This window comes from Octopus bimaculoides, chromosome 7 (genome assembly GCF_046866305.1).
Source record: "Octopus bimaculoides isolate indiv1 chromosome 7, ASM4686630v1, whole genome shotgun sequence".
In the NCBI taxonomy this organism is placed as follows: domain Eukaryota; kingdom Metazoa; phylum Mollusca; class Cephalopoda; order Octopoda; family Octopodidae; genus Octopus; species Octopus bimaculoides.
Window position 1 is genome coordinate 30,697,726 of NC_142934.1, and position 27,691 is coordinate 30,725,416.

The 27,691-nt window shown below is 36.2% G+C and overlaps 1 protein-coding gene across 12 annotated transcripts; it reads right to left on the minus strand.

Moving 5' to 3' along the window:
• Positions 1-3,392: 3,392 nt before the first annotated feature.
• On the minus strand, positions 3,393-27,691 carry LOC128248371 (uncharacterized). Of its 12 annotated transcripts, none has more exons than XR_016242588.1 (3): positions 27,562-27,678; positions 23,549-23,625; positions 3,393-4,485 (listed from the first exon to the last, which is right to left on the minus strand). XR_016242588.1 is itself a non-coding variant. In XM_052969605.2 (3 exons), exon 3 carries the CDS (start codon positions 20,582-20,584, stop codon positions 19,880-19,882), a length of 705 nt encoding a protein of 234 aa, XP_052825565.1. In that variant the 5' UTR covers positions 20,585-20,653; positions 23,549-23,625; positions 27,562-27,649; the 3' UTR covers positions 19,809-19,879. The 12 variants fall into 12 exon arrangements, 4 of the variants coding, with proteins under 4 accessions (XP_052825565.1, XP_089211222.1, XP_052825566.1 ...); XR_016242585.1 differs by lacking the exon at positions 23,549-23,625 and adding an exon at positions 10,321-11,376 and having other exon boundaries at positions 27,562-27,664; XR_016242590.1 differs by lacking the exon at positions 27,562-27,678 and adding an exon at positions 26,532-27,552.

The window sequence follows — 27,691 nt, forward strand, 5'->3', positions numbered from 1 at the left end:
TCAGTAGAGAAAACACTTTAATTTTACTTCTTGCCATAGGGCGGAGGGGAAAGGTGTTTCACGAACCGTCAAAAACCAAAGGCAAAAATATCCAATCTAAATTAGAAGTCAGACCAATGTGATGAATACTATTCCTCTTGAGTAAACAGGGGAAGCCATTTGACTTGCTAGAAATAGCGGGCAGATTAAAAGAACACATTAAATAATGAAGTTCTAAATACACATGAAACGGGGTAGTCATGGTTGAAACAAGAACATGCCAAAAAGATAGAAAGTACAAGACTGGAAGATACAGTTTTACTATTACAAACGTCTCGTGAGACATGTACAATAGAAAAATACAACCGGAATTGAGAAGCAGAAATGAACAATACAATTCTTTCACAGAAGGAAACAACCACATAAATCCTTGTTCGTTTTGTTCTCTACAAGCTAGCGATAGTTATCCCAAAAGTACGCCAAATGTTTTTTAAAAAGCAATTTACAAGTGTTTTGTAATGTGAAATATTATGAAATGTCGAAAAAATATCTTATTCCTAACAGCTATTCCGAGACTCCACCGAGTATCAAAAGTAATTAAATGCTCTTCTCTTGGAGAAGTGTATCAGTAGTAATTAAACCGACGGTAATCTTCAAGTTTAGGGGTTAAAAAAAGTAAATAAAAATATTCAAGGGAAATAACTGAACGACTTACCATTATTATCCGTTTTCTTTTAGCTGCTTATAAATAAATCCCACACGTGCTTTTTTTTTTTTCTATAACAGCATGCGACGGAATTTTTTCTTATAAAAGTTTTAAATGTTTTTTTCTTTTTCCAAAACGGAAATGAAATGGTTTGCAGAAGTACCCGACGGAACGGAGTCAAAAACAACAGGCAATTGTGCATGGAGAGAACTTTGTCGATGGAAATGATAATGAAATTCAACTGATAAATTTCTAGGATTGCATGCTGATCTCAATGAGATCGTGTTCATTAAAAATATATATTTATTAATGAAATTTTCTACAGTTATGCTCCAGATGTTTGAATATATTGCACTGAAGAAAATTTCATTAAAATATCTCTATTTTCAATGAACACGACATCGCCGAGCGAGGGTCACCATGCAGTTCTAGAAATTCACCTACTCAACATTATACACTTCAGAAATGGCAGCCAAAAAATAAACAAATGTTTTTTTCTTTTGGGATTGAATTCCGCCATAGAAATTCATATAGATAAGATGAGATTGAGGATTTCGTTTTCAGCAACAATAAGATGTTGTGCAGCCGGTCTTCCACGAGGCATTTTCGATTTCTCATAAGAAACTATAATATTCAATGACATGTGTGATTTATATATAAACAGTTAACGTCAATCAAATCACGTGTGTGATTTATTTATAAACAGAGTAGTACGGAGAATACTGGTAAGACGTTCAGTTACTTCCCTTGAATATTTTTATTTATTTTTTTACCCCCTAAACTTGAAGATTACCTAAACCGACAAACATGCATCTCCATCTCATGCACAGATTTTTTTAATTAAATTTTTTCAACTAAACACTTTGAAACTTCGGATACTTGTAGAATGTGTCACGTAGAACAGGGTTTACTCTTGACGTTTTTGACAAAATTTTGTATTTTAGAAGTTATTTCGGGTTAAAGTTGTATTTGGGTAATTTTAACCAATGACGTGTATTCAGCTGAAGAAAATTACTGCTGCTGTTTGCAAACAACAACTTCCGGGTCCATTGACAAAACAATGAATCTTCGACAACAGAAAAATTTAAACTGAAAATCACCCCTAACAAAACCCTTCTTTAATAACCAGCGATGTTTTTATAGCAACATATATGAGAATGTATCCGTCCATCCATCCATATATATACACACACACACACACACACACACACACACATTAATAATAGGTAGAAGTTACAGAGTGACAATGGCCAAATTCGTGTTTGATAAGTGCCAATAGCCAGTACATGAAACTCTCAGCTTTTGACTTACTCTCTAACTTCTGCCGATAATATATATATACATACATATATGTGTTAAAAAATCTCATCATGCAATCGAACCAATGAAAGAGCCTCTACCTGGTCGCTCGACACGCTAAAAATAGCAGCCAAAGTATTCCCCTACCTAAATCACACACCCATTGTATGTAATGTCCTAGATTATCCCTAAAAAGACGGTTTGCTGAAGACTGGAATGTCTTTGAGGATACATTTGCTGTATCAGGGTTGATTTGAGGTTAAATAACAACAAAATTATTAGTGAGACAGACCAACAATAGAGCCTGTATGTGGTTGCATGACCTGCTGGAAAAAGTAGCCAAACTTTTTGTATGTACAGAACAGAAAAATCTCTATCCTGTGATATACACGTAGAGTCCATTATGTCAGGGAAGAAAGACGGAATGGTCACAGTTGGGACGTCTTTGATCATATCTGTTCAATCAGATCCAACTCGGGACTAAACAACAGGTGACGAAGGGAACGAGAGAGCCTTTACCTTAAAAAGTGATCTAATAGCACTGCTAACACAATAGGACACACTATTCACTTATAAAGCCTTTAATATAATTGGTAGGACATTCTTACAGATGTGTGCCCCCACCCCAACTTTGTTGTCTCACAATTTTGAGCAAAATGGATATTTTTTAATGAAATTTTGTACAAATATACTTCAGATAATGTAGATTCTCATTATATTAGAATTTGTTGTGAAAGATGAGAAGAGGAGTTTTGGAAAGTTCACATGAGTTGGCTTTGTTTCCTCATAACTTTCAGGAAAATGGGTATTTTTTAATGAAATTTCCTACAAATACTTTTCAGAGTGTGTAAATTATATTAGAATTTGTTGTGAAAAGAAAAATAGTGAGAACACATAGCACAATTTTTCCGAAATTTCAAATTCATTTTTTCTTCATATCAAATTCTGATATTGTAATCTACACCATCTAAAGCATATTTGTAGCAAATTTAATTTTAAAATATTTTTCTGGAAGTTTGAGGCAACAAAGTCGACGGGGAGGGGGGGGCACATCTGTAGGAATGTCCTTGGTAGTATATTATGATTGTATAACAAAATACGGTACCCCTACAATATATATACACACATACATATATATATATCAGTCAAATATTGGGGTTTAATTCAACTGACCATACACCACTGCCTTACAAATTTGTGGGTTGGCTCTAAAGACCAGAACCCATCATTATTTTTAAGAATGGACAAAATGTCAGACAGAATACCTTACATTGTTAGTTACTTCTCTTTATGGGGCAAGCAAGGGACCTCTTTATGATCATTCAATATTTTAGAAATAGCAGCCAAATCTTCATCAATCACCCCACTAGCTTAGAAAAGAAAACATTCACTAATGTAATCCTGCATGTAGATTGTCAAATAAATTTTCATTTTTTTCAATTTATTTAAAAAAAGTTTTTAATCAATAATTTTAACAAATCAGTCAGTTATATATTTTCCTTCATTGTTCACTTCTTGGCAATGCCCCCACTAGCTTTTCAATGCCTAGACAGTGTAAATTATTAAGTCTTGACTCAAAGAATACACTGAGCAACAGTTTCAGCTCCACATCATTGTTGAATGAAATGCCTTCCAAACAATGGAAAGGTACCAGAAAAGGTGATAATGTGAAAGCATTAGGAGAATATGATGGGTGCAGCAGAACTTCCCAATTGAGCTCTTGAATGGTATTTGTGGTCAATATAATGATGAGGTGAGTGTTGTCATGTTGAAGAAGAACACCATGTCATTGGTTGGGTTGTTTCAGTTGGATTGCCCAAAATGAACCAGTCTATTTGCTGAATGTAATGCTCTACATTGACCATGTGGTTGTTTTCAAGCATTTTGTAGTAGATTATCCCTTCCTAATCCCACCAGACACAGATTGTTGCCTTACATGAATGCAGCTCTGGTTTGGCTCAAGATGTTGGTTGCTTGTCAGTATTCAGCCTTTCTTTCTTCAACAGCATATTGACATAAAGACACCATTTTTCATCACTGGTGATGACATGCAGTGAAGAAATTTCTGTGTCCACAAGTTGTCTAGTATTAAGCAAACAATTTGGCAGTGATAGAGAAGCTGGAGTTTGTCTCACTTAGAGTATGTGGAACCCATGCAGCAAACTTTTGAACTTTACTCAAGTGAGAGTGACAACTGAAGATATCATGAAAGCATTCCATCTGCTGGGCCAATTCTCAAGTGGATTGGCACAGATCTACATGGATGAGCTCATTCAATCAATCCTCATTGAACTGAACAGGTTGGGAGGAATGTGAAGAGTCTGTGAATTTGAATTACCCTCCATGAAGCATGTAAACCATTTCTGTGCAGTTCTCCATACACAGCACAAATGTCTTGAGCAACTTTGGTAGCTTTAGGACCTTGAATGAAAGTGAAGAGAAGCAAGTGTCAAAAATGCTCATTTTTTTTTTTTTCTACTTGGCACTCCATCATCATATGTCTGAAAAGAAGTAAAATTTATTCAAATTTCAAAAATGATAAACAAAAGTTGTAGAGGAAGAATATAGCTACAAAAAAAAAACAGAACAATATGATAAAAATATTTTTCATGCTAATTCTAATAACATTAGAAAGAAACAAACAAATTTATCTGACAACCCAATAAATGAATGTATATGTATGTATGGATGTATATGAGTGTCACTATCAATCAAACAGTATCATTCATTTCCAATATTCTATAAAAACATGCCTGACCATGGAGAAATATTACCTTCCTTGCAAACAGGTAAGGGTTGGCAACAGGAAAGGCATTCAGCAATAGAAATTCTGCCTCAAAAATTAGCATCCCACCCATACAAACATAGAACATGGATGTTAAATGATGATGATAATGGTAATGATGAACAAACTTTACTGACAGAGACCCGATATTTTATTAACCTCAAAACATTGAAAGATATATTTCATAGTTTATTCAGAGAAGGTACAGTAGCATCCATGATGGTTTTCTCCACCAGGCACCTAGGCTAGGAGAGAGGGCTCATAGCTTGCTTCATTGGAAAAACCATGCCTCAAGATGCCCTAAGATAAGAGACCCAACCCTCAGTTGACTCTGCTAAAGGCACCTGAGAGCTGTGTGGATAATCTTCCTAATGCCAATCACTTTGCAGCTGACAAGACCAAATCCTTGAGTAGGGCTACAGTAGAGAGGGGAAGAGGCAGCTGTATGCCAAGGGATGAGGAGAAGAGAGCCAGAAACAGCAGGTTTATTGCTGTAGAGGATCTACATAGCTATTCACATTATAGAAGAGAGAGTAGGATTGGTCATGGTTGAGCTGGAAAGAGATAAAGTAGTGGTGATGAGGTATCAGAGGGACCCTCAAGATACAAGGTGAGTAGGAGTGGGGACAGAACAGAAAGTGTAAAATGATAGGTGGATGTTGCAAAAGTGTACAGTTGAGTGAGAGATGGTAGAAATAGTGAAGGTGTGAGGGAGAACATAATGAAGAACAAGTGTTGAGGGACAATAAGTAGGGAAGAGTAGGTGACAACTGCAGAAGAGGTAGAGATAAGAATATGTGGTTAATAAGTATACTTTGCAACTTTGTGATCTCACAGTCAATCCCAAAATGTAGGACTTTCAGGAATTGTCTTCTACTGCAGATCTAGGTAAATCAAGACTTCTGAGTGAAATTTGCTAGAAAACCATGTAGAATTCTTTGAAGGGACCATTTCTGACCCCTAGAACATGACTGAAATATATTTTCATTAACCCTGAATGTATGAAGTAGAAAATCTTCAACCCAGATTGTATTTTGTCCAGCACTATACCATTTTTACCATGTTTACCACATTTGAATTCAATGACAAATATAATAAAAATATATAAAAACAACCAAGTCTTTGCTATTCATATTTCTAATTTAAGGAAATTTATTCTACAATCTTTGTCTTTATATTTCTCTAGGTATATATATAAAAAAATTATACACCTCAATAACAACAAAGAAATAAACTATAGTCAGTTTTTTGTTCCATCACAACAGTGATAAACTACAACACTATCACAATGTTGTTTATCTAACAGAACATATTGTTATACAAAAGCTTTTAGCAATAAACAATAGTAACAACAAAAAAACACTCTAACCTTCCCCTATAATACATTTTCAGAAATAACACATTGATTCCAACCCATGCTAGCAAAGTAAAGTACTTGCAAAACAATATTTCTTTTTTGTAATTGTTTATATATGAGACAAGATTAAACATCATGAGGATATATATTTTTGGTAGAAAATACTCTAACAATTTTGAGTTGTAATCATAATTAACATTTTAACATTTGCCATGGGTTGGATAGGTTCACAAGACAGCAACTTCTCATACATCTTGCTTTTATGTTATCTCTTTCATAAGCTCCAGTGTTTTCAGTCCAGCTTTGATAACTTCACATTTTCCTTGGTCTGCTACTTCTGCTATGCATCTGTAGATGACTCTCATGTAACCACAGATCAGCCCTGAACAGGCAGTTTTAAGACAGTAGGTTGCTATTACTAGCAGGTAGAGCTATAAAGAAGCTCTATGCAAGCTTTATAAATCTACCTGCTAGTAATGGCTCTCCTGATGTACATGGCAGTAGGCTTTTCCTAATGTCAACTGCTGTGATCATACACGCTTGATACTAATACTAAATCAGCTCAATTGAGGCACAGTGAATCATACTTTGAATTATGTCATCTTCCTTGAAGGTCAATATTTTACATTGATCATATATTTACTATATACTGTTACATACTCTTTCTTAATAAAGTGGTTCTGTATTAAAGCTATCACCTTCACATTTAACCCTTTTGTTACCATAATTCTGAAGAAAAACAGTGCTTTGCTTCAGTTACTTTCGAAAATGTTGATGAATTTAGTAAAATAACAGTAATCATTTAGCTGGTGTGTTAGACATAATTTTAACGAAAGGTTATGATTTAGATTAATTTAAAACAAGTTTGTACCACAGAACCAGGGGCAGTCCTAGATGGCTGGTATTAAAAGAATTATCCTACAAAGAAAATCTTTTAATTTTTTTTGTCAGCTAATACTGATAACTTTTTTGTAACTAAAAGTGTGAGAGAGAAAGAGAGATTTTTCTCTAGAAGATGATCAAAGAGCTGTAATGTCACTAATTATTCAATATTTGTTTAATAAATCACAATTAAATAATTTCATTTATACACATTTGATTAATGTTTCTACAATTTTAAGTGAAATAAAATTTACAAAAGTAGATAAATGTCTAAAAGTGGTTATATTCACAGCCAACTGTAGTGATTGCATTGCCTCTGTGTTCTTTCTTACTGAGAAATTATATAAACCCTTTATACTACAGGGTGGGGAAGAGAGGTGGACGTTTCTGAAATGGCTATTACTCAACCACAGGGGGAGGGACATATGTCCAACAGGTACCATTCGGTCCGTGGTGTCTTGACATTTTTTTTTCTTTTCAGGTGAAGCCATGGTGCTGTGGATGATAGAGCATCGCATGTTTGCCTACAACAATTATATGAAGAAGGAGTCTGTCATAGCAATTCTGAATGAGTTTCGGTGCCACTTCAACATTTACCAAAATCAGGCAGTTCCCACCCATAACACAATCTTACATTGGGTGAATGCACTTCGTACACAAGGTACACTAAAGAATACGAGACTGGTGAGGGCACCACAAACAGTACAGACCGTGGAAAATGTGGAATGCCTCAGAAAGCTTTGATAGGGAGTCCAAATCACTATGCTCAGAGACATTCCACTGAAGTTGGCATCATTAATCAATCAGTAAGGCATATTTTGCATGAAGACCTGCATTTCCACCCATACAAATTGGTCACTAGGTATCGGATGAAAACATGGGACTATGCACAGTGGCTTAACTTCACACATCAGATGGCAGCAATTTTTGAGGCAAATGACCTCATTTTGTTAATGAGTGATGAAGCTCATTTTCATCTCAATGGCATGGTGAATTAACAGAACTGTTGTTATTGGGCTCTTGAAAATCCAAGAGAACTGCATGAAAGATCACTGCAAACCTAAAAGTGATGGTCTGATGTGCTATTGGAAAAGCTGCCGTCATTGGTCTTTACTTATTTGAAGACTAATGGAAATACTGTTACTATGAACTCCGAGTGTTACATCCAATTGATAAACAACTTCTTTCTGCCTAAATTACAATGAAACATATGCCTATTCAATGCTTGTGGTTTCAGCAGGATAGGGCAACAGCCCACACAGCCAGAGCATCAATGGACATTCTTTGCCCTCTCTTCGGTGACCACCTCATTTCCAGGTCTACTGATGTTCCTTGGCCCCCTCGGTCCCCAAATTTGTCCATGTGTAATTATTTCTCAAGGCATACGTGTATGTGCATAAGCCCTATACATTGAACAATCTGAAGGAAGCTGTTTGCGTGGAAATCACCCAAATCAACAGAGCAATGCTGGAGAGAGTAGAGGCCAATTTCCAAGAACACCTTCAGAAATGCATCAATGAAAACAGACACCATCTGATGGATGTTGTTTTCCACACTTGATTTTGACACATTGATGTCTATAAAATTTGTTTGCAGCTAAAATTAATGATTTTGTAAATTGTTCAAAAACATGTCCTCTCTGCCCAACCCTGTATTTTAAATGAAGTAAAATTCACATATATATATATATATTATTATCTTTAAGTTTGAAAACAGAGAGATTTAATGGATACAAATTAATTTATTAATTAACATCTTCCCTAAAATTGTTTCATTGTGTATCCAATTTAAACTACAAAACATATAAATATATAATCTTGCATTTCAAAATACCTTGGATGGAAAATCATCAGGAATAAAAATGGACAATACAAGGATTACTTTACAATCTGTTGGAATACTCCAATATACTAAGAATAATATCTAGGAGTATTCAAACAGATTATAATGTAATCCTTATATTGTCCTTTTTCATGTCCTGATGATTTTCCTCCCAAGATATTTTGAAAAACAAGATTTATATATGTTTTGTAGTTTAAATTGGATGCAAAATGAAACAATTGTAGGTGAAGATGTTAATTAATTAATAAATTAATCTGTATCCATTAGATTTCTTTGTTTTCAAACTTAATAATAATGTTTGATATTTTATATAATATATTCATTGAAGAAAATATCTCTTCAAAATACAATATATCAAACCAGTGTATCTTGGATAAAAATATCCCTGTAAGAGGTCTAAATATCATCATTGTGACTATATATATATATAAACATACAACATTTGTTAAAACTTGTCTCTCCTATGCTGTCTTCTTTTTGTACTCATTGCTTTATATATATGTATATATATATATATATATATATATATATATATATAAACTAAAGTGTACAGTATCATATATCTATTATGGCTGATCTTACCACTTGGTTTCACATTGGGTGTTAAACCGAATGTTAGATGAAAGAAAATATTTCTTCCGTAGTTTCCAGCTCTGATGAGTACAGGGGTACACAATCAGATTCCTATCTAACATCTAGTTTAACAACCAGTGTGAATCCAATTAGTAAGATCAGCCATAATGAATATTTAATACTGACAATTCAATTAATATACCCACTCTGTTGACAAATATATTAGTGCATGTATATAGTGGGTATGGTTTCACTTACAATTGTATGTACACAGAATAGTGTCATATTTTTCTGTTAATATTTTTGCTAAAAATATTTTGCTTCACATAAAGTATAATTTTGATACCTTTCATTTAAGGTATCTATGTCAGCATACACCAGTTAACTCTAAAAAAATGTTAAAAACTAATATTTGCCTTAGAAGAATTTCTTTAGCCTAATTCACTGACTTCTATAATCTAGTACCAACTATATCTACTAACTACCATGTATTTGTGTCATGCAATGCCAGAATTGGTATCTTTAGGGAAACTGCTAAACTGTATTTTTTGGTATATAACTCAACATAATGTATAGTATAAACAAACATGGCATAGGAGTGGCTGTGCGGTAAGTAGCTTGCTTACGAACCACATGGTTCCAGGTTCAGTCCCACTGCGTGGCACCTTGGGCAAGTGTCTTCTACTATAGCCTCGAGCCAACTAAAGCCTTGTGAGTGGATTTGGTAGACGGAAACTGAAAGAAGCCCATCGTGTATATGTATATATATATATATGTATGTTTGTGTGTCTGTGTTTGTCCCCCGCAACATTGTTTGACAACCAATGCTGGTATGTTTACGTCCCCGTAATTTAGTGGTTCGACAAAAGAGACCGATAGAATAAGTAATAGGCTTACAAAGAATAAGTCCTGGAGTCAATTTGCTCGACTAAAGGTGGGGCTCCAGCATGGCCACAGTCAAATGACTGAAACAAGTAAAAGAGTAAACATCTTCACTATCTTTCCAAATCCTGCTGAATTTCACATGGAATTTTTGGTTCTCCAAATTCATCTTGGTGTATAAGTTTTGGCTGTAAATTTTTGTATGAAAAATTCAACTTGTATGCTGGAAAATACAGTAACTTTGAATTAATTAATTGAGAAATTCTATCTTTATACCTTTTATCTCTTGCTATGAAAGTTAGTGGTCTCTGAAATATCTACTAATCATTATGAATCTTTAAATGACTTTGCAAAGCAACACTATCAATAAAATTGTCACCACAAATCTGACAACGCAGTTGTGTAATGGATTTTGGTGCATGTGTTTCCACATGCTTCATTAAATAAAATCTATGAGAGAATTTTTCCCCGCAATTTTCACACTGGAATAATTCTTGTTGTCGGGCATGGATTCGAAGGTGTTTTTTGAAGTTAGAATGGACTGCAAAGTCTTTCCCACAAATCTCACAATGGTATGGTTTCTCTCCTGTGTGAGTTCTTATGTGTGTTCTTAAAGTAGAATGATCTGCAAAACTGTCCCCACAGGTTTCACAGCTGTAGGGTCTTAGCCCTGTATGGCTGCGTGTGTGTTTTATCAATGTGGCTTTTTCAGTAAAGTCTTTATCACATATATCACAATGGAAAGGTTTCACTCCTGTGTGGGTTTTCATGTGGGTTTTTAATGTATAATTCTCAGGGAAGCCCTTGCCACAGACTTCGCAGCGGAAAGGCTTCTCTCCTGTATGTGTTCTTATGTGTCTTGAAAGATGGGAATTTTGTGAGAATGTTTTGCCACATGTTTCGCATGGGTAACGTCTTGCTGAAGTGTGTGCCTTCATGAGATCTTCCAGGAATAAAAATATGGATAATGTCCTTGTCACATACACCACAATAGCAGAGATGTCACAATATTCTGTTTAATCCCAATAGGACACAAGCAACTTGAATTTTCTTCAACTTCTTTACTTCATTCTGAAATATATAAATAAATAAATAATAATCCTTATAATCACCATCACTATGGTTTTTAGTCTTCCTATATTCGCAAGTGATAGGAAATGATTCCTTTATACAACTTTTCTGTCCTAAAGACAATTGATATTACCTTAAAACAAAAATTTCTAACATTAGTACAAGACCATAGAGGTGTACTATAATCAGTTCTATTTATCCTAGCATATAACTAACACTTATCAAACACAGAGGATGAAAAGCAATTCAGTAGGAGTTCAACTCGGAATGTTAAATGATATCACTAAAGGGTACAGGCATGGTATATGGCCAAGAAGATCACTTCACAACCACATAGCTCTAGGTTCTATCCCATGGCTAATTTATTTTGAGCTACTGGACATAAAATGATGATGATGGTACTAGTAGTATTTACATTTGTGTTTCTCTCAACCACTACGTTGATATTAAATCTCCTTACCACCAACTATTTTTGTGTCTGTCTGCTCTCCACTACTGTTTGATAACCAGTGTTAGTTTGTGTACATCCCTGTAACTTAGAAGTTTGGTAAAAGACACCGATAGAGTAAGTAACTGACTTAAAAATAAGTACTGGAGTCAACGTATTCAACTAAAAACACTTCAAGGTAGTGCCCCAGCATGATTGCAGTTTAATAACTGAAACGAGTAAAAGATATGCATTCTCTCAGACAAAAAAATCTTTCAGATAAACTTCAAAATAAAGATATGAAATAATAACCAAACTAAAAAGGTCAGCAATTCATATTCTGATGTTGCACTGTGAAGCCATTCTAGCCCAGCTAGCAATGACACTCAATTTTTAATAGCCCCATCCAAGTTTTATAAATAGGAACAATAGAAAAATACTACTAAAATTAGAGCTAATCAGATACTAGATATGGAATTAACCAATTCTTGACCATATTTCTACTGAAAAATACTGTTCAGTTATATATTAGCAACAGAAGCAGTATTAATATTGAAAGGTAATATATATCCCAACTTAAGTGTGGATGTTCTGTTAGGACAAACTATTCCGAGGTAGATACCACGAGAGGTGCTGTCAGTGGCTTTTGTTGCAAAACGCGCTCTTGTTTATATTGCTAGTGGGCAGATGAATCCCTGTCATCTCTGGCACTGAGACCACCAAGTCACATCATGTTGACCTTCCTTGGTCTTGTCAATGATGGACACTTGACTGCTAGAGATAGCAGTGACTCATCTCCATGTCAGCAATATATAGAAAAATAATGCCAGAACAAGTATTGCTGTCAGAGAGAGACGCTCAATTAATTCAGAAAGTAAACAAAAATTTGGAGTGATTTAGTAAAATAATGAACTTACTCGATATTAAGATGATGTTTGAAACATAACAAAGGTTCTTAGTTTAAAATTATGAAGTAAGATTTTAAAATAGATATAAGAGTTAGAGATTAGATACAACCAGTGGCCATCTCGGGTTGGTTTGTATCAGAAAGACTGAATAAACATGAATTGAGGAAATTAATTTTTCTTTTCCTTTTCTTTTCAAATTTGAGTGAAAATAATATTTTAGAGGAGTGCCAGTGTCATGACTGGTAATCTGAAGTTGGTAGGTGGCTAACCTGCAGATGGATTGGTTAAAGCAGCGGTTCCTAACCTGTGGTCTACAAAGGTAGGAATGGAGGTCTGTGAAGTAAGTTCAAAATTTCATATATATATAAGCATATCAAAAGGGATCCTTGGTAGTAAAAAGGTTGGAAACCACTGGGTTTAAGGTTTGTATCTAACCACCAGTCTTGCCATATTGTCTCCAGCGAAGGTAACTTCAGCCAGCCCCCATCCATGATAATTAACGTAGTTCATTCACTTCTGCCAGAAGTAAGAGCCACTGCATAACTGACGTTATTTTCCTTTAGGTACAATGCAGAGTTCAAACCCTCCCCAGGAGAGAGAGGGGGGGAGGGAGGGAGAGGGGGAGGGAGGGAGGGGGGAGGGAGAGGGGGAGGGAGAGAGGGGGGGAGGGAGGGAGAGGGGGGAGGGAGAGGGGGGGAGAGAGAGGGGGAGGGATGAGGAGGGGGAGGGAGAGAGAGAGAGAGTTGTCAGCTTTGATCGTGCTGACCTATGATCAAGGCATTACAGTTGTAGCCATTCTCGTCATTTTTTTCTCTTTCAGGCATAATATAGCATAGACTATATTAGTCAATGGGTTTGTGTTTTAAAGATGGTTAGAGGGAGGTCCTAACTGCTCAGCCACACAACAGCATTTCTAACTTGAAACAATAACTGACCTAGATGCAGGGTACCTGGTAATAGAGAAGACTAACATTGATAGGTATGCGACGAAAAAAATCTAACCTAGAATGAATAATCAGATTCCTTCACCCAATATTCGAAACACGTCCATCTAAGATACGTGTTAGTGACATTCCATTAGCTCTACCTTGCGGTTAACCTTATAAGAGTTGGTCACACCATTAAAGGGACACTTTCACGGAGGGGATAGGGAGGTCCTTCAATTAGGTGTGCTGTATTTATGTAGTAAATATTACTTTTTCGAGATGAATCTTCGTTTGTCTTGTGTCGGTTCTATTTTTATCATTTTCTAATTACCTTTTTGATTATTTAACTGTTAATGGAAATTATTTTGTCATCTTTCTCTTAATTCAAGCCTCCGAATAATTCTATTCATTTTAGATATTATTACTATTTATAGAGAATAAATAAAGATGTTCAAGAAGTGAATACTGTAGTAGAGTGTGTGAGTGTAATTATTTAGTCAACGAGAGATACACTGTCCCTCTACATTTACATCATACAACAACAACCACATCAACAGCTGTCACTGACCACCAACAACACATCCCATACATCAAACAAAGGAAACCAGTTCGTCATCAGTAGAATAGAGTTAGTGAATAGCTATAAATATAATACAGCTAATATGTCTAACAACTGGCGTATAATGCAAGTACAATAGGACTATATAGATAATGGGGGAGATGAGAAAGAACGACATGAACATACCAGAACGCATCGGCGCCTTCCTGCCGACAGGAAGTTAGGAAAAGCTGGACTGGAAACAGAAAGGAAAGCTAAAACTATGGAGAGCCAGACATGCTATAATCAAATTTCTTTTATCCACCCCCACCTCATGTTAACTTTTTCTTTTTTCTTTGTTTTTTTTTTTAGTAACCTTAATCATTTACTTTCACGTTGTCTTTTTTTTTTTTTAATAATCTTTTCAGTGAGAAGAGAAGGTAGTGATGATGACCTGTTGCAGACTGGTGGTGAAGGGGAAAGGACAGTATCCCTGGACTGGAAACCTTACCACAATGCTAGCAATGGAGTGGACTATTCTAAATAAATCCAAAGTGCCAGGTGATGATACTAAACCAGGCAACAGGTTAAGTCAACCACCCAAATAAGCAATGGTGAGATTTGACCCAACAACACAAAGAGCCAAAACAAATGCAGCAAAATGTCCAGCTCAACTTTCTTACAGTTCTTACCAACCCATCACCTATGTACAATTCTTTTTTTCCCAATTGTGAGTGTATGAAGGACAAAGTTGAGCTCAGCATGATTTTAACTCAGAACATATATAGAGAGTGGGAACACATATCAGACAGTATTATCTTATGCTCTAATGCCTGCCAATTTGCCTTAATCTTTGTTTTCTGTTTCCATTGGGAAGCTGCATGGAGCAGTTATATGTCAATATCTAAAAAATATGAGCCAGAATTCCAGTGCAATAGACCACCAATAGTTGACAGACAAACAGAAGATACTTGGTTCATGTCCTAATCCAAAGATGGGGGGAAATAACTGATGTGGAATCTGATTTTATTAGAAAGACAAACAATTTCTACATTAGATTACTCTATTGGTTTCAAATTTTGGCACAAAGCCAGCAAATTCAGGGGAAGGGGGGAAGTCGATTACATCAGCTCCTAATATTCAACTGGTACTTATTTCATTGCCCCCAAAAAGACAAAAGGTAAAGTTGACCTCAGCGGAATTTGAACTCAGAACATAGACAGACAAAATGCCACTAAACATTTTACTTAGCGTGCTAACAATTCTACCAGCTTACCACCTTACATTAGATTATTATATTAGAATATTACTTGATGATCATATATACATTTACAATTAAAGAATTTATGTGTCTCGCTATGCTGAAATGGAAATTAAACACAATTTAAATACAGCTTCAGTTTGGTAGAATTACAATTAAAAAAATAAATTTTATACAGTTGTAGTGGGTACTTAACAGGGTCAAAACCTAAGTCCTCACTTCCATCTCCTTTGTTCTCTAACTGTGCATTTAAAATCCATTTGTTTAACCTGTCAGAAATTCACCATTATTATAGTGAAGCTGAGGTGAAGTTAGATAAACTTGATTGATTTTCATTTACAGTGTCTTAATTCAGCTTTGAGCTAGGCATATATTAGCGACCCCTGAGAAAAAAATAAACAGTTTCCTCCAGTCAGCTACAAACAGCATTTTGCCATTTCACACACTTTGACAAGCTGCTTCCATGCAAGCCTTGAACACTTTACCTTCTTTCTTCTACATATTTATTGGCAGACTACTGTAAAGATATTGGACAAGAGAAGGTTATGGTGTAAACCACCAATGGTTCTCAACCATTTTTATATCTCGGGATCCCTTGATTCCTATTTTACATGGGTGTGCCCTCATAACCATTTGATGTTTAAAAAAACCTAATATATTTTTATAATTGAATATTATTAGGAATTGCATTTTAAAAAATTGAAATATTTTGTGCATTCTAGAAGTATAATCAATTTATTGCACATGAATTTTAACAACAAAATCTTATATGGATCCCCAAGGATTAAATGGACCCCAGTTGTGAACCACTGAAACAGGCTGTTATTCACAAACAGACTTTCACTTTTTTCCCAATTTGTTGCTTCATTCAATACACCCAGTAATTACATAGTTGTTACAGTTCTCCAAAGGTGTGTTTCATTGAAATAAAGAATGTTTTCTTGATTAGTCCAAGGCTTTGTCTTAGTTCCTCTTGTACAGTTAGCCTGTGCATTGGGCAACAAGACATCTCTAATAATCCTAGTTTTTAGCATAGTGGCCTATGTCTTCTCAGGTGATGCTAACATTTTAGGTCTTTGAAGGTGTTGTGCCATGTCTTTTTGGGTCTCCCTCATTTTCTTCATCTTTCTCAATTCTTAACCTGATGGCTATTATTTAAAAAATAAGACAGAAATAATATACTTTTCTAACAAGTTAGGAGGACGTCCATTAGAGGGAAACCTGAAATGGAACATCATCATCGTTTAACGTCTGCTTTCTATGTTGGCATGTGTTGGACAGTTTAACATGGAGCTGGCCAGCTGGGAACTGTCCAGACTCCAAGTGTCTGTTGTGGCATGGTTTCTACAGCTGGATGCCCTTCCTAATGCCAACCACTTTACAGAATGTGCTGGGTGTTTTTTACATGCCACCAGCATGGGTGCATTTATGCAGCACCGGCACATGTGCTTTTCATGTGGCACCAGCACCTGAAAGGACAAGCCTGATTTTACTTAGCTTGACATGTGTTATCAAGTACAGCAAATTGGTACATCTGGTAATTTGTCATTTCCTCAGTGAGGCCCAGTCTCTGAGGATCCTTTCTCACCACTTTTCCCATGTCTTCCTGGGTCTACCCTTTCCACAAATACCTTCCACAATTAGAGGTTGGCACTTCTTTATGCAGCTGTCCTCATCCATACACATCACATGACCAAACCAGCACAGTCTTCTCTCTTGCACACAGTCTATGATGCCTCTTATACCCAGTTTTCCTCTTAAATCATTTCCACTGTCATGCATGCACACTTACATTACCCATCCAGCAGAGCATGCTAGCTTCATTTCTTCCAAGCCTTCGCAAGTCCTCTGCAGTCAAAGTCCATGTTTCAGTGCCATGTAACATAGCTGTACATACATAAGCATCATACAATCTACCTTTCACTCTGAAAGAGAGGCCTTTAGTTACCAACAAAGGTAGAAGCTCTCTGAACTTTGCTATTCTTATTCTAGTAGCTACACTTTCAGAACTTCCTCCACCACTTCTAACTTGGTCTCCTAGGTAACAAATGCTATCTACTACTTATAAAGATCTATTGTCTGTGCATTTTTAGTGCTTATTGTACTTGCACATTTGCCACACACAAAGAATATATTCTCCAGAAACCTTCCTGTGATACCACTACACTTTTCATGTGTCCAAAGCTTGCACTGGGTACAACACAATGTATAGAGTTTCTACCAACACCCTTCTTACATATTGAGCAGGGCCATCTCCCAGAAGGGACTTCTGATTTGTCTGTTTTCCTACTTACTAGGACTTTGGTTTTCGCTAAATTAACTCTAAGACCCTTAGAGTTCAGGCCTTGTTTCAACACCTGAAATTTCTTCTCTAGGTCAGGTAATGATTCAGCTATAAGAACAAAGTCATTAGTGTAGAGGAGCTCCCAGGGATAGCCAGTCAAGGCCGGGATGACTAAGATAAACAAGAGGGGGGTTGAGAATTGAGCCTTGGTGAACTCCTACCTGTACACTGTACATTCTTGAAAATAACCTTTTTACTTCTTTGTCAAATAGTGATTTATAAATATATACTGTATACATATGAAATAAGTCAGCACACACACATACAAACAAACACACACATATATGTTGCACAGACCGAAGCCTTTGGCATTATATCGTGCTTGAGAAGAAGACCCATCAAGCCAAGTAAAATCGTAGTTGTGGCAGATACTGATGTCACGCAAATGCCAGTGGGTGCTTTTGCATGCCAGTGGCATGTAAAAGCACCCACTCTTGGAGTGGTTGGCATTAGGAAGGGCATCCAGCTGTAGAAACCATGCCAAATCAGATTGTAGTCTTGTGCAGCCTTCCAGCTTGCTAGCTCTGGTCAAACTGTCCAACCCATGACAGCATGATCAATGGATGTTAAATGATGATGATGATGTGTGTGTGTGGTTGTGTGTGCACATGCATGCACACACACACACACACACACACACATCCTTTAGCAATGTAAATTACTGACAGATATAAATATCAGTAATAGAATTGCAGTGCTTACAAATGACACCCCTTGTGATATTTGTTCTACCATATTTGTAGAGATAACCTTTGACACTCTTGTTATCATAAATGCTGTGAACTGAGAGAGTATCCAATTGGAAATCTATAGCCACCACTATATTTACAAAATGTAATATAAATAAATAATAAAACATCAGTGTCTAAGGAAAGAAGTCTTGGTGCGGATCATTAAAAAGTAGAAAAAATCAGTTCAAATACTCACAAAATGTGGGGTAAAAAAAAAAGAGTTTGTACTATGAGAGAATGATAATTCTATCATCATCATTGCCGCTGCCACCAGCACCACTACCACCACCACCATCATCATCATCATTATCATCAACACCACCACCACCGCCAACAACAACAACAACAACAACAACAATAGCAACATCTTAATGTCCCCTTTTCCATGCTTGTATGTGTTAGACAGAATTTGTTAAACCTGGATGCCTGTTCTGTTGCCAACCCTTACATGTTTCCAAGCAGGGTAATATTTCCCCATACCCAGACATATCTTCACAGAAACTTGGAAATGAACAGCACCACTTATATAACAGTGAAGCTTGTTTACAACTATTGCACAATGTCAAGACAAGGAGATACAAAAACACATGCACACACACCCAAACACAATGGGCTTCTTTCAGTTTCCTAGCTTCCATCTCCCAAATTCACTCTCAAGTTTTTGATCTAAATTCCAAAAGGAAAATTTAGACTTTTCTTCAAGCAATGAGACAGGCCTTGCTAGAGCAACCCTCTACTAGGACACACAACCTGCTAATATTAGCAGCCAAACTAAGATGTCAAGCTGGCAGAAGCATTAGCACACTGGACAAAATGCCTAGCGACATTTCATCCATCTTCACATTCTGAGTTCAAATTCCACCAAGCCCAACTTTACCTTTCATCCTTTTAGGGTTAATAAAATAAATACCAGTTGAACACTGGGGTCAATGTAATCATTTTACCCCCACCTGTTAAATTGCTGACTTGTGCCAAAATTTAAAATGAATATTAGCAGCCAAATTCCCTCAAGTACAAAAGGACATATTGGACAACGTAATCCTTGATATACAAAAAGGCAGGAAGGGTATGAAAGGAATACCATTGATCATAAATCTGATCATTTACAAATGACTTAGGGTTAAACAATGATAATAACATCAAAAGCAGTGCAGCAGAAATTCAGAGAAAAATTATTCATAAGACATGTAATTCCAATAATTTAAGAGTAGTATTTACTGCTACTGCTTTCAAAAATCTTCATTTGCATAAATAAGGCAAGAATTTGTAATAAAATACAATTTCAAATGAAATCCGATTGAGTTATAATACAAAACAAAATATTTATTTTAAAAATAACAATAATAACACCTGCCATTAAACAAAATATTACTCTGTATGTATTCTTAAATGACTTGTTAAAGCAACATCATCCACAAAGTTATCTCCACATATCTTACAACGTAAAGGGCTTGGTTCAGGTTTGTTATGTGCCTTCACATGTTCTCTAAGATGAACTTTGAATGAGAATCCGTTACCGCATTCCTTACAGATAAATGGCTTTTCCCTGTTGTGTGTCCGAATGTGACTTTTCAAGGAGGAATTTGCAGTGAAATCTTTACCACAGATCTCACAATGGTATGGTTTTTCTCCTGTGTGAGTCCTTAAATGAGTCCTTAATGTAGAATAATCTGTAAAACTGTCCCCACATGTTGTGCAATGGTAAGGTTTTTCTCCTGTATGAATCCTGATGTGTTTCCTCAAAGAGGATCTTTCAGTAAAGTATTTATCACAAATATCACATTGATATGGCTTTTCACCAGTATGGGTCTTTAAATGATTTTTTAAGTTATAATTCATGGAGAAGTCTCTACCACAGATATCACAGCGGAAAGGTCTTTCTCCTGTGTGTGTTCTTATGTGTCTTGAGAGGTCAGAATTTTTTGAAAAGTTCTTTCCACATATTTCACAAGGGAATCGTTTCTCTATAGTATGTACCTTCATGTGCTCCTCCAGTCGTACAATATGAACAAAATCTTTGCCACATACTCCACAGTAGTATGGTTCGGCTTCAGATTCTGCCAATAAGTCCATTTTTTAGAGATAGATCTGAGAGCTCAATGTCGGTTACTCTTGTGTTTCATTTGCAAATGATCGTTGGTACTGAAATAAAGGAAAAGACTCCTTTAGTAGCACTGTTTCACTTAATTTCAAATTGTTCAAATGGAGAAACAATAAACTATTTCTAAATCAGTTTGAAATCTTAACACAGACACTACAAAGTGTCCTTTAGTAAATCTTCTTATCTACATAAAACAATTATCTAAGCTACAAAGAAGGAATTGATATTAGAGAAGCCATCTCATTATAAGACCAAAATCTACGATATATGTGTAGTAGATCTATACCATGATTCAGACTTGGAACGTTTTGGTTTTCAAACACAAAGGCTGTAACCAGTATTTTGTCATGTCAGCAAAAATCTGTTCAAAGTTTTCTAGAAAGTTTTGGAATCTGGATAAAGCAACTCCTGGATGTGATGACGTCACAAAAAAAATCTAACCAATGATATTCAATTGTTACACATTAAAGTCTTTGACTGATGACAGCAAAAATTCTAATGAATCCAAAATTGTTGCTTGAAAATCAGTCAAGCTCTAATTCTATTCACAGCTGATAAAAAGAATAATGAACACAGAGACAGACTTGATGAGTCAGAGGTCAGTGAGCAGTGAACTGACAACTAAACACAATAGAGAGCTGACAGTCATGAGCACTGAAGTATAACTTCTCTGATACTGTCCTTCTGTCATGTAAATGATTTCAACTGATTCTGTTATAACCTGACTGTCAGCAAAATATATAACACTAGTTCATTACTCCAATACATCAACAGAAATTCACTCTCTATCTAAAGAAAAACACATCTATATAATATCGTGAAATGAACTTTGTTTGTCTACAACAGTGGTTCTCAACCATTTTTTACGATGGACCCCTTCAATTACAATTTTACTCTGCTTGCATGGACCCCCCCCACCCCAAAAAAAAACCTTATATAGACCCCAGTTGAGAACTACTGCCCTATAACATTCTTTGTTCTACAAGACTGATGTATCTTGGTAGTTCTTTTTAAAGTAACCATAAATCCGTAAAGAACTGATTTCAATTCATGTTCATTTCATTGACTCTGACCTAGCATCCTACTGTTACACCCACACACACGCACATGCATGCACACACACACACACACACACACACACACACACACACACACACATAAGGTACAGGTCTGGTGGCGAGCTGGCAGAAACGTTAGAACGCTGGGTGAAATGCTTAGCGGTATTTCGTCTGCCGTTACGTTCTGAGTTCAAATTCCACCGAGGTCAACTTTGCCTTTCATCCTTTCGGGGTTGATAAATTAAGTACCAGTTACGCACTGGGGTCGATGTAATCGACTTAATCCGTTTGTTTGTCCTTGCTTGTCCCCTCTATGTTTAGCCCCTTGTGGGCAATAAAGAAATAAGAAAGCTTGCAGATCTAGTTAAATTGATTCACAGAATCTGCATTTTTTTAAAAGGAAGTAAAAAATTTGAAAATCAGTTATATTGATGTAGTTTTCCATTCTTATTGCTGTGAATTCATGATCTTGTGAAAAAAAAAATTTGAGGAAAAAGTTACAGAGGTTTAAAAATCGAAAAAACTGTGTATTTTTAGCCAATAGTGAGACAGTGGTGTCAACTTTAAGGTTGTACTCTGTAAAATTTATAGTTTAGTGTCTGTGAAATGAGCTGTTACCTGTGTTTACTTTATATGCATATTTCAGTGTTATGTATGCCTGTCATGTACATCATTAATATATAAGTGCATATGTATACCCACACACACACACAACCTACATACATGCACACACATACATGCACATGCACACATACACACACATGAATGCACATATATACCCCCCACACACACACAACACACATATATACACATGCACACACACACAATATATTTCCCAGAGGAATGCTGAGTAAGGAATCAGTGAAAGCAATGAAAACAGCTGAAAGAAGCCCAGTGTATGTATATATGTGTGTGTGTGTGTGTGTGTGTGTGTGTGTGTGTGTGTGTGTGCTTTTGTATCTCTGTTACCACTGTTTGACAACTGGTGCTGGTGTGTTTACATCCTGTATCTTATCAGTTCAGTGAAACAGACCGATAGAATAAGTACCAGGCTTTAAAAAATAAGTATTGGAGTCAATAGGTCTGACTAAAAATTCTTCATGGCAGTACCCCAGCATGGCTGCAGTCTAATGACTGAAACAAGTAAAAATTCAAAGATAAAAGAGCTGGTATGCAAGAGAGTTGCACCAGGTTCCAGTCTGATTAGGCTTGGTTTCTATAACTGGATGCCTTTCCTAATGCCAACCACTTTACGGTGTGTACTGAGTGTTTTTAATATGGCACCATCAGGAGCTCTTTTACATGGTGCCAACACAAGTACTTTTTACATGGCTCTTGCAGGCCAATCCTCCTCTACCATTAACACTTCCGCTGTGGCAGACAATGTGTCTTCTTGAGTACAGTAAAGCACCAGATATATATATATGTGTATGTATACAAGGGAGAGGTGCTGAAAATTTCCTGGCTTTAAGACTATCGTGGAGGCCTTAAACTTCCGGGTTCTTTTACAGGACTTAGAAAAACTGATGAACCACTGCAATAAGTGTGTGAATCTGAGAGGAGAATATGTTGAATAAAATCATGTGCCTAATAATTAGGCACAGATGTGGCTGCATGTTAAGAAGCTTGCTTACCAACCAAATGGTACTGGGTTTGGTCCCACTACATGTCTTCTACTATAGCCTCGGGCCAACCAAAGCCTTGTGAGTGGATTTGATAGACAGAAACTGAAAGAAGCCCGTCGTATATATGTGTGTGTGTGTGTGTGTTTCTCACTTTCTCACCCCGCCATCGCTTAACAACCGATGCAGGTGTGTTTATGTCCCCATAACTTAGCAATTAGGCAAAAGAGACTGACAAAATAAGTACTAGGCTTACAAAGAATAAGTCCTGGAGTCGATTTCTTCAACTAACATCCTTTAAGGTGGTGCTCCAGCATGGCCACAGTCAAATGACTGAAACAAGTAAAAGAAAAAAGAAAAATTAAAGAAGACTGATTACCCCGTGTCTTCTTTTACCCAAAGCCAGGAACTTTTCAGCACCTGTGTGTGTGTGTTTGTGTATCATCATCATCATCATTTAACGTCCATGTATATATTTATCTATATATATAAAAATGACAATGTGTGTCTGTCTGTCTGTCTGTGTGAATCCCTAAAACTCGAGAACTACGCAACCAATTTCATTCAAATTTTACAGATGCCTTACTTAGGGTTACAGTTGTGGTTTAGTCAAAAAAAATTTTTTTAACTTCTTGCAGAGTTCGAGCCCACGGCAACATAATATCTCCTCCACTATTTAAGTATTACGTGTCAAAAGTGAAACAAAAACACTCATGTCAAATACTTTCACTTTAAAAATGAAACTATTCTACTAACTGAAACATTCACATTTCGATACTGTAATGACAGATACTTTCAGAGAAAGAGAGAAAGAGAGAGAGAAAGAGAGAAAGAGAGAAAGAGAGAGAGAGAGAGAAAGAGAGAAAGAGAGAAAGAGAGAGAAAGAGAGAGAGAAAGAGAAATGTATATGTATACATATAGATGTATATGTACACGTTATTCCACTAACTGAAACAATCACATTTCGATACTGTAATGACAGATACTTTCAGAGAGAGAGAAAGAGAGAAAGAGATGTATATGTATACATATAGATGCATATGTACACGTATATGTAAAGATATATATATAGATATAGATCTATATGCATACATGTATATGTATACATATGTGTAGATGTATATATATATATAGATAGATGTACTTGTAATATGTACACATACATATATATACATGCATACAGATATCTATACATATATACACCCATCACACACATACACATGCACACAAACACACACATTAGTCATTTGTTTTCTTATCCAAAACTATGTCAAAAGTACTGAATGGATCTTTATGAAATTTGGAAATTATATTCTATGCATAACGGCCATAGCTCCCATGAAAATTCATATATTTTGGATGTTGATGAAATTTTAACCCGAACATAACAGATGAGCATTATTTGTAATTCAACGGTACAACAGTGTAAGACTACCCTTTCAGATATACTTACATTGTGATTTCTGCAATGTGCATAAATTGTCACTGATTCACTTGCAAAGTGTTGAGTAAAATTATTTCGTTGCAGACCTACTTTGATGAAATTTTAACCCGAACATAACAGATGAGCACTGTCTGTAGCTGGTCTTCTCTTGGAAGAGCCCTGCTTCTCACATGGACAACTGTATGTTGGCTGCTCAAGAGTGGGCAGCAAAATAAACCTATTTGTATATGCTCCACAGGGGAAAACAAGGAACATTGTTTACAACGAGGTGTTATAATCACAACAGCAAGAAAGTATGTACATGATCACCTTCTTTTACGAAACTTCATTGACTTTCATATATTTATATTGATATACATATATATACGTGTGTTTGGGTGCGTGTGTGTGTGTATATATATCTCTATATATAAAGATGAGAATGTGTGTCTGTCTGTCTGTGTGTCTGTCTGTCTATGTGTCTGTCTGTCTGTGTGTCTGTGTGAATCCCTAAAACTCGAGAACTACACAACTCTCTTTTACAAACCCCGTGAAAATACATATATTTCATATGTCAAAGATATTCAAGCAATACATATAACACCAAAGTTAAAAACATTCCCAACAATTCCACAATCCCCAACCTCCAGAGCTATTGAAGAAACTGTTAGCATCAACTGACCAAGATTCCTAACATTTGCAAAACAAAATTAGACAATACGACGCTGTACTACAGATGACATCATTTGGAACCACAAGAGATTTAACTGAGGCAGCATTCATCCAAACTTTCAAGATCCAACCTCAGATTTATCATCGCATTGTCTCTCTACTACCTCTGTCAAATGAATCACCAAAATTGGCCTTTCATTATTTATAATCTGTACCTGTTTGTTTGGTTACGAAATAAAATACACAAAACGTGTTTCTGAATTACGTGTATTTACTTTATATACATATGAGTTGAAAACTTTCTTCTAGCATTCCACTTAATATCTATGTTCCATGCTGGCATGGATTGGAGAGTTATTAATGTAGAAATATGGTATCGTAGCTACTAACAGTTGAGGGTTGCGTAGTCTAGACGGCGTTTTTAGATTTCATTATTCTCTTTAACCCTGGCAAAGCCGGGTATTTCTGCTAGTATATAATATATATATAAATATACTACTACTACTACTACTACTACTACTATTACTAAGCAAAATTCTTGGAATGTGAAACTTTTTGTTACTCTATAGTACACTCACAAAGCAGCTTAGGAAATAGGTAGGTTTAATAGCTTAAAAGTGTAGTTATCTATTCAGGATGCAGTAAGGGAGTATAGGGTCTATTGTGATTGATGATTGGTTGACATTGTATAGTACAAGGCTCATAAGGGCAACTGTTGATGGCAAAAATGTGGAAGGTTAAATTACTGTCTTAAAAAGAAAAAAAAACAACACATTGGAGAAAGTTATCTTAAATATATATCAGGAAACAAACAAAAAAAAAAAGAAAAGAAAAAAACAGTATGGTTCCAACTGGAATGCTCTTGATAATAGTAATAATTTCAATTTTTGACACAGGGCCATCAATTTCAGGGAAGGAGTAAGTCAATTGCATCGACCCCAATGTTCAACTGATACTTATTTTATCGACGCCGAAGGGATGAAAGGCAAAGTCGACCACGGCGGAATTTGAACTCAGAACATAAAGACAGACGAAATGCCGCTAAGCCTTTTGTCCGGCATGTTAACGATTCGACCAGCTCGCCACCTTACTACTAATATTAATAATAGTAGGCTTTTCAGCCAACTATCATCACTACAATTACCTCCAATTGCTTCAAGATAACAATCTCCATCACCAATATCATCACTAGCAGCGGCACCACCATCGCAATCATCATCATTACCATCATTGTCGTCATCGCCAGCACCACCACCATTATAATCACCACTATCATCATCACCACCACTACACCGCCATCACCAACACTATTATAACCAACGTATCAGTAACATAGTAACATTGATGCTTGTAAGAGGAACGCCCAATATTTAATCCTCACCACCACCATCATCATTATTATCACCAACAACAACAATAACAGCGTTAGCAATCTACATGCACTGTCCGAAAATAAGACAAGATGACCATTGTTCAAGACTGGCTTGGGGCTTGAAACACCAACAACGATCAGACCACCTACAGCACCAACAACAACATAAGCAATGTTTAATGACACCGCCCAGATCAGAGAAACAGATGGCAGACAGGGTAACAATATGAAAATGGGGAAAGGTCGTTGATAATATAATCTATAGCGGGAGGTGACCATATGCCAAAACATAAACATTAGGGGATTAACTGAGGTTTCTATGTGAGGATTAGAGTAATCCAACACATATTTACGTTAAAGGCTCTGCGATAAACTCGTAATCGGTGAGAAAAGAGGGTGGGTGATTAATTAAAACCTACAAGGTATCTAAATGACTGACTTCAACACAATTCGAACCCACATTGACCAGACAAATAGCTCTTGTCCAAATCCCAGACCATGTCACACCATTTCTCTCTGTCGATCTTGATGTCTTGTAGTTTTACTATGAGGTCGCCCTGTCTGTCTACCGACACCAACACACCAACAACATTTCTCTGTCCGTCAACACATCTCAAGACAAAAAAAAAAAAAAGGAAAAATTAAAAAAAAACCTACACACTTTGTCATCGATTGAGAAGACGTGATGAAGTGTTACAAATGTTTTACAATTAATACGTCGAGTAACTGGTGTATGATTAGTATGCACAGGACTATTAATACGAATGAGGATAGATACGCGAATGAAGTGTACCGTACATACCTGGAGAGCAACGATCGCTTTCCTGCCGACAGAGATGTCAGCATGGGAAGTTTAAAAAAGAGAACCGGCAATTGGATAGCAACCATAGCTATGGATGACTAGACATGCTACAATTATTTTCCGCCGCTAA